Source organism: Littorina saxatilis, linkage group LG12 (assembly GCF_037325665.1).
Source record: "Littorina saxatilis isolate snail1 linkage group LG12, US_GU_Lsax_2.0, whole genome shotgun sequence".
NCBI classification, from domain to species: Eukaryota; Metazoa; Mollusca; class Gastropoda; order Littorinimorpha; family Littorinidae; genus Littorina; species Littorina saxatilis.
In genome coordinates this window covers 73,620,113-73,630,112 of record NC_090256.1, presented here as the reverse complement: position 1 = coordinate 73,630,112, position 10,000 = coordinate 73,620,113, and the positions used below count along the sequence as shown (strand labels likewise).

Below are 10,000 nucleotides of genomic sequence, written 5' to 3'. Positions count from 1 at the left end.
GTTTGTTTGTCTGTATGGTCAGGTTATTATGACATCGAAAAATCCCATGCTGTAAATGGCTTTACCAAATACCTATCAAATACATCAAGCAGAATGTCCACCGTGTTTAGTCTTACGGATACAACCCACTATCCCTTTACCTCTTCTTCCCCCTTCTAAAAAAAAAAAGGGGGAGGGGGGGGGGGGGGAGAAGAAGAAGAAGAGTAAAAACTATTGAATCCGGGCTTACAAAATACGAGTCACAGAGTCAATCTCAGCTTTTCGTAAGGTTTATCGTGTTTATTACCGGAGTGGAAGTCTACTGAAACATTCTACAGCCCAGCGTTGGCTTAGCATTGCCTGAGTAGGTTTGACATGTGCAACAGATCAGGGGTAGCGTAGATACCCGGCCTGCAAGAAATGCCAGTAGGTCAACAAAGGTCATGCACCGGTGGTAAACCTTGTGGTGATGCAAGCTAAGCTGTGGGCTGTTTACCCCACAGGGAGTGTACGTGCACTTCTAGTTTGAGATGCTTCTTTGGATTTACACGTAATGGAAAACTTAAGATAGTTAGTTACATGCAGTTTTTGCACACAGACATTATACAGGCCCAGACAGACAGACACAAACGTCATCTTCACACACACTGAAACGTTTCTTGACATATAAGTATATGCGATGCACACTTGCTCCAGATGCAGAAACACAAAGAGACAGACAGACACACAGACACACACACACACACACACACACACACACACACACACACAAACGCACACACTCGTACACACACAAACCTCTCCCCCTCCCCCACACACCATAGACGGCACTATACTAAATGTAAACACACGGAAGACTGTAATGTTAACAAAGAGTGTTGTCCACCCCGACAGGTCAGCTGTACAACTACAACAGTCGCGACAAGGCGGACTACTCTTCCACCAGCGAGGGTCCACCTGACGATGACGACAGCTACATGGGTAAGTACACCTTTTTAGTCTAATTGTTATGAAAATACTGTCAAACATTTTGCACGTGCACGCTTACTTTTTCCTGGCAAAAAGCGGACCAGATGGAATGTTACAAGCAGTGACACAGACCGACGAAATGAGTTATAGATGGACACATACGTTCACGTTCGTACAGACAGGCAGACGGCGGAACATGCACAATATGTTCCAGTCCTCTCTCTCTCTGCCCTCCTCCTCCTCTCTCTCTCTTTCTCTCTCTCTCTTTCTCTCTCTGAGTCCAGATCTTGCCCCCTCTATGCAACCCCCTCCCCGTCCCTATCCTCCCCTCTTATCTTTTAATTGGCTCTTTTTGGTGTGAGGGTAAGATGTATAGAAAGCATGTATACTTGCTAATTTAGTATAGTGTACTCTCTCTCTCTCTCTACCTCTAATAACTTCTAATAACTATATGGTATTACCTTGGTTACCTGACCTATTCATGCGTATGCCAGTGTGTAGTACGTGCAGTCTCCATGCCCCCCGCTTCTTCCACCACCTTCCCAAATTCCCCTTCAAGCTTTCGTACTCCTCCTTCGCCCCCCCCCCCCCCCCCCCCCCCCCACCTCCCATTTGCCAACTTTTGTTGGTATAAATCTCCTCAAACCGGAATTTCCCTCTGAATCATTCTGCGATCAAAGGCTTCTTTATTTCTCTCTCTGTCTGATTCTGAATCTGATTCTGTGCGTACTATCTGATTCAAAACAGACTGATCCTCCTCCAACGTAATCTGAACCAATCCATGAGCACCCCCACCAAGAAAATGGACTCGTCTTAGCGACTATTCATAGCAGGCACTTCCAGATCTCCTTCAGAGTTGCACATTGCACTGCTTTGAGAACCCTGCGATGAGTAAGCTTCTGAAGCAACTAAGGCGAGGAGTGTCTAACCTTGTTTTTTTCTTCGCACACGTGTGTTTCTGTCAATAACTGGGTCTTTGTTGTTGAGAAGATGATGAGTCGACTGATGTACGGGAGCAAAACACGTGCAAAATATTTATCAAACAGGAAGCAATGAATAGCCGTTAAAAGCAGTGTTTATGCCACAACACGGCTGACCATCCCTTACAGTAAAAACGTACTCTTCCCTTGCCTACATCGAGGCACCTGAGCTCTAAAGCATCATTCAGCATTCTGCCAGGTACACCGGTATAACAGATACCACAGGCGCTGACTACTGAATACACGTTCCACTGGTTAAATGCCCACCCCGCCTCGTGAAAACACTGATTTCTCATCACCGTCTCATATGTGGTCAGGTTTTTACGTGGGATAAGACAGTCCCTCCACTTGGTCACATACCAACAATGTATAGCCTGGGTGTTACACGGGATAAGACAGTCCCTCCACTTGGTCACATACCAACAATGTATAGCCTGGGTGTTACACGGGATAAGACAGTCCCTCCACTTGGTCACATACCAACAATGTATAGCCTGGGTGTTACACGGGATAAGACAGTCCCTCCGCTTGGTCACATACCAACAATGTATAGCCTGGGTGTTACACGGGATAAGACCATCCCTCCACTTGGTCACATACCAACAATGTATAGCCTGGGTGTTACACGGGATAAGACAGTCCCTCCGCTTGGTCACATACCAACACTGTATAGCCTGGGTGTTACACGGGATAAGACAGTCCCTCCGCTTGGTCACATACCAACAATGTATAGCCTGGGTGTTACACGGGATAAGACAGTCCCTCCACTTGGTCACATACCAACAATGTATAGCCTGGGTGTTACACGGGATAAGACAGTCCCTCCGCTTGGTCACATACCAACAATGTATAGCCTGGGTGTTACACGGGATAAGACAGTCCCTCCGCTTGGTCACATACCAACAATGTATAGCCTGTGTGTTACACGGGATAAGACAGTCCCTCCACTTGGTCACATACCAACAATGTATAGCCTGTGTGTTACACGGGATAAGACAGTCCCTCCGCTTGGTCACATACCAACAATGTATAGCCTGGGTGTTACACGGGATAAGACAGTCCCTCCACTTGGTCACATACCAACAATGTATAGCCTGTGTGTTACACGGGATAAGACAGTCCCTCCGCTTGGTCACATACCAACAATGTATAGCCTGGGTGTTACACGGGATAAGACAGTCCCTCCACTTGGTCACATACCAAAAATGTATAGCCTGGGTGTTACACGGGATAAGACAGTCCCTCCGCTTGGTCACATACCAACAATGTATAGCCTGGGTGTTACACGGGATAAGACAGTCCCTCCACTTGGTCACATACCAACAATGTATAGCCTGGGTGTTACACGGGATAAGACAGTCCCTCCACTTGGTCACATACCAACAATGTATAGCCTGGGTGTTACACGGGATAAGACAGTCCCTCCGCTTGGTCACATACCAACAATGTATAGCCTGGGTGTTACACGGGATAAGACAGTCCCTCCACTTGGTCACATACCAACAATGTATAGCCTGGGTGTTACACGGGATAAGACAGTCCCTCCACTTGGTCACATACCAACAATGTACAGCCTGTGTGTTACACGGGATAAGACAGTCCCTCCACTTGGTCACATACCAACAATGTATAGCCTGGGTGTTACACGGGATAAGACAGTCCCTCCACTTGGTCACATACCAACAATGTATAGCCTGGGTGTTACACGGGATAAGACAGTCCCTCCGCTTGGTCACATACCAACAATGTATAGCCTGGGTGTTACACGGGATAAGACCATCCCTCCACTTGGTCACATACCAACAATGTATAGCCTGGGTGTTACATGGGATAAGACCATCCCTCCACTTGGTCACATACCAACAATGTATAGCCTGGGTGTTACATGGGATAAGACCATCCCTCCACTTGGTCACATACCAACAATGTATAGCCTGGGTGTTACATGGGATAAGACCATCCCTCCACTTGGTCACATACCAACAATGTATAGCCTGGGTGTTACATGGGATAAGACCATCCCTCCACTTGGTCACATACCAACAATGTATAGCCTGGGTGTTACACGGGATAAGACAGTCCCTCCACTTGGTCACATACCAACACTGTATAGCCTGGGTGTTACACGGGATAAGACAGTCCCTCCACTTGGTCACATACCAACACTGTATAGCCTGGGGGCTCTCTGTGCACTATTGTATTTTTTTTGTTAAAGATTTAATTTCGTGAAAGGCACGCACTGGTCTGAGACAGTGAAGCGAGGCTGAGTGGGCCTTTACACATCAGTGCAACAGTCCGGTGTCTAATTTAGTTGACGTGTGAGCAATGTCTGCTTCATACTATTCCACTGCCTCAGGAACACGGTTTTTCTCTGCACTTGAAAAATAAAATGTCAAAAAGATATGTGTTTTCTCAGGTCTGTTTGAGCCCTGCAGCAGGAGAAAGGCGACCTTACAGTTTGGATTAAACACTTTCAAACATATTAGTTTAGTACATAAAACGTGATGTAAAAACTAAATGAAACAATCAATCGATCAAACAAACAAGCAAACAAACAAACAAAAACATGTTGACAAGACGCACGTCCCTTAGAACTCTTATTTTTCAATTTTTGCCTAGTACTAAAGTTCAAGCAGGTTTATATAAGCCCACCAGGTAAGATATAGCACACTTTGAAATAGTGGATGCACATCACGGACCTGTGCAGGTAGATGTTTAGCCCACCTGCTGGGCTGCGAAAACCATCCCTTCCTCTCCTCCTTTCCTCTACTGATGAGGGAGGGCAAGGGTCGGTCCCCTGAGACCGGAGGGAGGAAGGAGGGGCAGGGAGTAGGAGGAGGGGGTGGGGGGGGGGGGGCGATAGTGGCTTCGGTGAAGACTGGAGGGAGGGACGGACGGAGCGGGAGGGGGGCTTGGAGGGGGTATTGGAGGTGGACTGTTGGCGGTCTTCATTCATCGAACCGACACATTGGCCATCTGGTCTCATCCATCTTCTTCAAGACTCCTGCTTCGGTCAGCTCCTTTCTTGATTCTTGACCCCCTGCCCTAGACCTCTCCCCCCTCCCTATTTTTCCATTCCCTCCACCAGAGACTGTTCAGTACACAACTGTTGTCTAAAGTCTGTGCCCCCTCCACCACACCCCTCCTCTGTCGGTTCTTGACCTTTCATCCAGGGGATAGAGGCGATTTGATGGGATAGGGTTACGGGGTATCGGCACAGAGATATAGAATATTCTATATCTCTGTGGGTATCGGCCCTTTGGATCAATGGTAGCGGCACAGGGCCTTTTCAGGCATGAGACCAAGGGTAGGGCGGATGGTGGCGAGAGAGGTGAAGAGACGGGGAATGTTTCCGGTGCCGTGTGCCGGGCTGTGAGCAGTGCCCGCCAATGTTTAGCTCAGGCACCGTCACGGCAGACGCGCATTAGTTCTCTGCAGGAAAATGCAGCGCGCTATTCTGGTCATCTGTCGTCCTCATCTCTGATGAGGCAGGCTGACACGAAGAGGTGTAAGTTACACCCGCCTTCAGGCTCAGGCATTTTCAAACGCTCGACTCAAGACTGTTTTCCTACAATTTTGTTTGCTTTTCCCTTCGCTGTGCGTGACCAGTTGTGTTTTTGTTCCCTGTTGGTGTGTTTTGGGTTTCTTCTTCTCTGCGAGGGAGGAGAGGGTGGGGGGGGGGGGGGGGGGTGGTGGTCGGGGGATAGAAAAAGGGCTAGGGGAGTTGTGAAGATGGGGGAAGGGGTCGTGTGTGTGTACGTGTTTGTGTGTGTGTGTGCGCGTGTGAGTGTGCATGCGCGCGTGCGTGAGTACGTGCGTGCGTTTGTGCGTGTGTGTTCGTGAGTGCGTGCGTGCGTGCGTGCGTGCGCGCGCGCGCGTGTCTGTCTGTCTGTCTGTCTGTGTCTTGGACTATTACTGCCTGTCTGCGTCTGTGTGTTTTGTAACCTTTCATCTCGGACATGGAACATTTCTACGAGGGGGACGCAGTAATTTCTTGACTCTCATTTTAAATTTGTCAACAGCAGCTGTATCCACTTCCATCCAAACAAGACGGCGATGATTGTCGAGTCAATTTATCTGTCAAAACCTGACACTTGCATCAGACATTTAGTTCCGAGGCGCAGAAAAACCAGCGCAAGTCGTCTGCTCTCAGAAAAAGTGCTCATACGATACCGAGAATGTCTGAACCGTCTCAACAATTTTCCCAGTGTGTTTCGCTCATTATCTGCTTTATCTGTCGTCAAAAGCAGTTGTTTGAAAATGGTCGCATTCGCCGTTTTTCTTTGGTCTCGGACCTGAACAAATATTGTTTGAGACAGATTGCATCCATCCGTGAAAGTTTGTCGTCTGGGAAAGGTGCCGGCTTGAAAACGGCGAAGAGGTGGTATGTGTGGGAAAAAGCTTTCAGTCTCTGCACTCGGAAGATCTTTTTACTTTTTAAAATTTTCATCTGTAGTTGAGCACTTGCAACGTGTCTGTGAGGTGTCCTGGTATACATGTCCAGAGTGAATTGCAAACCATTTCTAATGTTCTATTTCAAAGTCGGTTCAGCTGTACTTGAATTGCAGGCGAGGGGAGGAGGGCGTTGTGGATAACGGGGTGGGTTTAGGGATATGGGGAGGAGGAGGAGGTTTGATAGTGTTTTTTCGAATCAAAAGTCTTCAGCAGTGGCTGGTTTTCCCCCCATTTTATTAAAGCTGCTATAGTAGTTCATTCCGCTTATTTTCTGGCCTTGTGTACTTATACACACGCAACTGTTGACAACCATCATAAAATGGTTTATGTACCGCCGTCATTAGCATTAAGATCTTTGTACTGGGAAATCGCCTTCGGGTTTATAACCTTTTTATATTTAGTCAAGTTTTGACTAAATATTTTAACATCGAGGGGGAATCGAAACGAGGGTCGTGGTGTATGTGCGTGTGTGTGTGCGTGCGTGTGTGCGTGTGTGCGTGTGTGTGTGTGTGTAGAGCGATTCAGACTAAACTACTGGACCGATCTTTATGAAATTTGACATGAGAGTTCCTGGGTATGAAATCCCCATACGTTTTTTTCATTTTTTTGATAAATGTCTTTGATGACGTCATATCCGGCTTTTCGTGAAAGTTGAGGCGGCACTGTCACGCCCTCATTTTTCAACCAAATTGGTTGAAATTTTGGTCAAGTAATGTTCGACGAAGCCCGGATGCATTTCAGCTTGGTGGCTTAAAAATTAATTAATAACTTTGGTCATTAAAAATCTGAAAATTGTAAAAAAAAATAAAAATTTATAAAACGATCCAAATTTACGTTTATCTTATTTTCCATCATTTGCTGATTCCAAAAACATATAAATATGTTATATTCGGATTAAAAACAAGCTCTGAAAATTAAATATATAAAAATTATTATCAAAATTAAATTGTCCAAATCAATTTAAAAGCACTTTCATCTTATTCCTTGTCGGTTCCTGATTCCAAAAACATATACATATGATATGTTTGGATTAAAAACACGCTCAGAAAGTTAAAACAAAGAGAGGTACAGAAAAGCGTGCTATCCTTCTTAGCGCAACTACTACCCCGCTCTTCTTGTCAATTTCACTGCCTTTGCCATGAGCGGTGGACTGACGATGCTACGAGTATACGGTCTTGCTGAAAAATGGCATTGCGTTCAGTTTCATTCTGTGAGTTCGACAGCTACTTGACTAAATATTGTATTTTCGCCTTACGCGACTTGTTTTTAGTACATCCATCCTTCACCCATATAAAGGAGATGCAGAGAAAGAGAAAGAGAGAGAGAGAGAGAGAGAGTGGGCGACGAAGAGGGAGCCAGAGAGAGAGGTGGTGTGTGTGTGTGGGTGGGTGGGTGGGGGGGGGGGGGGTGGGGGTGCGAGATGGGGGGGGGGGGGCGGACGAGGTATAGATAGGGAGGGCAGGACAGAATCTGTTCTTGACGTGTGTGTGTGTGTGTGTGTGTGTGTGTGTGTGTGTGTGTGTGTGAGTGTGTGTGTGCGTGCGTGTGTGTGTGTGTGTGTGTGTGTGCGTGTGTGTGTGTGTGTGTGCGTGTGTGTGTGTGTGAGTTACGTACCTCATCAGAACTCTTTCAGATTTGCCTTAGTTCCAAACACATTTGTATAGAAGTTCAAACCCTGAAGTTGTGTATGTGCCTGACACACCTCTTTCTCTCTCTCTGCCAACCCCAGCTTGAGGAATTCCTTCCTGGTTGTGCAGAAATCTTAATACCATCTCTTGGGATGCGTGATGATGCTGGGAGGGAGATAATGACTTCAGTCCATTAGGCAGACACTAATTGTATATCTTACGACACCAAAGGTTGCGCCAATGTCTTGATTATTATCTCGACCTAATTCAATAGACATCAAACGACTGTGGTTCACGTGCCCTGTGTAGCTCTATGTGCACGGTTTGTGAAATAATTTATGAGTGCAAGTTGCTGTCGATCTGTGGACGGCATTAACTGACAACTGTTAACAAACTGCGTGGTTAGTGTTGTGTCTCCCCTGGGACTAACGGCTTTTAAAAAAAACTACTATTATGATAATTGTTATATTTTACTGTTTTATTCCTATGTAGACCGCGGTAACCCCACAGACAGACACAGGTGGACAAACGGAGAGAGAAAGTCACACAGCACACACACACAGACGGAAATAGCACACAAATAATATACAACACAACGCACGCACGCACGCACGCACATACGCATGCACGCACGCATGCACACACACACACATTGACAAATCCACACACACACACATAATTATCTACGCACACATACATACATTCCTTCGAAAACGCAACAAGTACAACCAAGCCCCCATCCCCCCAAAAAAAGATAACGAGGAGAAAATGTGGGTGCCAGCCAATCAATTAGCAACGTGGAAGCACCGAGGGGAGTCATTTAAATTTGCAGCGCAAACCAGATAATCTGCCACGATGCCAGGATAGTAGTTTACCTGTGTTATGACACGAAGACCACATGGCTGCAGGAACAAAATGTTGGGGGGGGGGGGGGCTGTGTGTGTGAATGGGGTGTGGGGCGGTTGAGAAGTGGATGGATCTGAGGTCACCATGAATCTACATCTGATCATTCACATGTATCAGTTTTCATAGTAACTTTCTTGGAACTGATAAGAAATATGAGACTGTTGGCTTTGACTGAATCTATCAGAGCTGCAGCCTAAGCTTCGGTAGCCCAGAAAAATATTGAAATTAAGTCTTAAAGACAGAAAGAAAGAAAGAAAGAAAGAAAGGACATACACATACAAAGAAAGAAGCGAGTCCTGTTCAACTAAAATAACGAACCAAGCAAGGAACCAGCCAATTCACCAACCAGACAACCAACTCACGCACCTAGTCTTACCTACATTCAAGTCTTCAAAAACCTAAGAACCATGAGAAAGCGAGAAATGCAACATCGGCCCATTACCAGGTTTAGCGGTATAAAAGCAAGAGGCATTTTGCCTGAGTTGTTGTTTAGCATTATACAAACACTTCATGTCCCTAATAGGCTCTAGCTCCTGTGAGGACGTAAAACTTAGGTAACCAACCAGCCTGAGTTGTACCTAGACATAAGCAGGTAGGGCAGGCAGGCAGGCACACTTTGCAGTCTTCTCTTCTGTGTAAGCACGGCGCAACTCAGGCTGTGTGTTTTTCTAAACACACTGGTACAACTGGTTTGGAAAGCTCCACCATTAGCACGGTTGATCGTCGTCTTAAAGGCACAGTCCTTCCCGTGTGAACGAACCGGCTCACCATTAGCACGGTTGATCGTCGTCTTAAAGGCACAGTTCTTCCCGTGTGAACGAACCGGCTCACCATTAGCACGGTTGATCGTCGTCTTAAAGGCACAGTCCTTCCTGTGTGAACGAACCGGCTCACCATTAGCACGGTTGATCGTCGTCTTAAAGGCACAGTCCTTCCCGTGTGAACGAATCGGCTCACCATTAGCACGGTTGATCGTCGTCTTAAAGGCACAGTCCTTCCCGTGTGAACGAATCGGCTCACCATTAGCACGGTTGATTGTCGTCTTCCGCGTACAAACGAAGGCGGTTGAAAGTTCACCGTAAT

General features: G+C 46.5%; 1 protein-coding gene across 1 annotated transcript in view; it reads left to right on the top strand.

Annotated features, from left to right (window-relative positions):
• The window catches only part of LOC138983236 (integrin alpha-8-like), a gene marked incomplete in the record, with an annotated part of 124,740 nt that overhangs the window by 80,334 nt on the left and 34,406 nt on the right, over positions 1 to 10,000 (top strand). Inside the window, 1 exon segment of the mRNA XM_070356653.1 lies at positions 874 to 960. Coding sequence (XP_070212754.1) covers positions 874 to 960 — 87 coding nt within the window.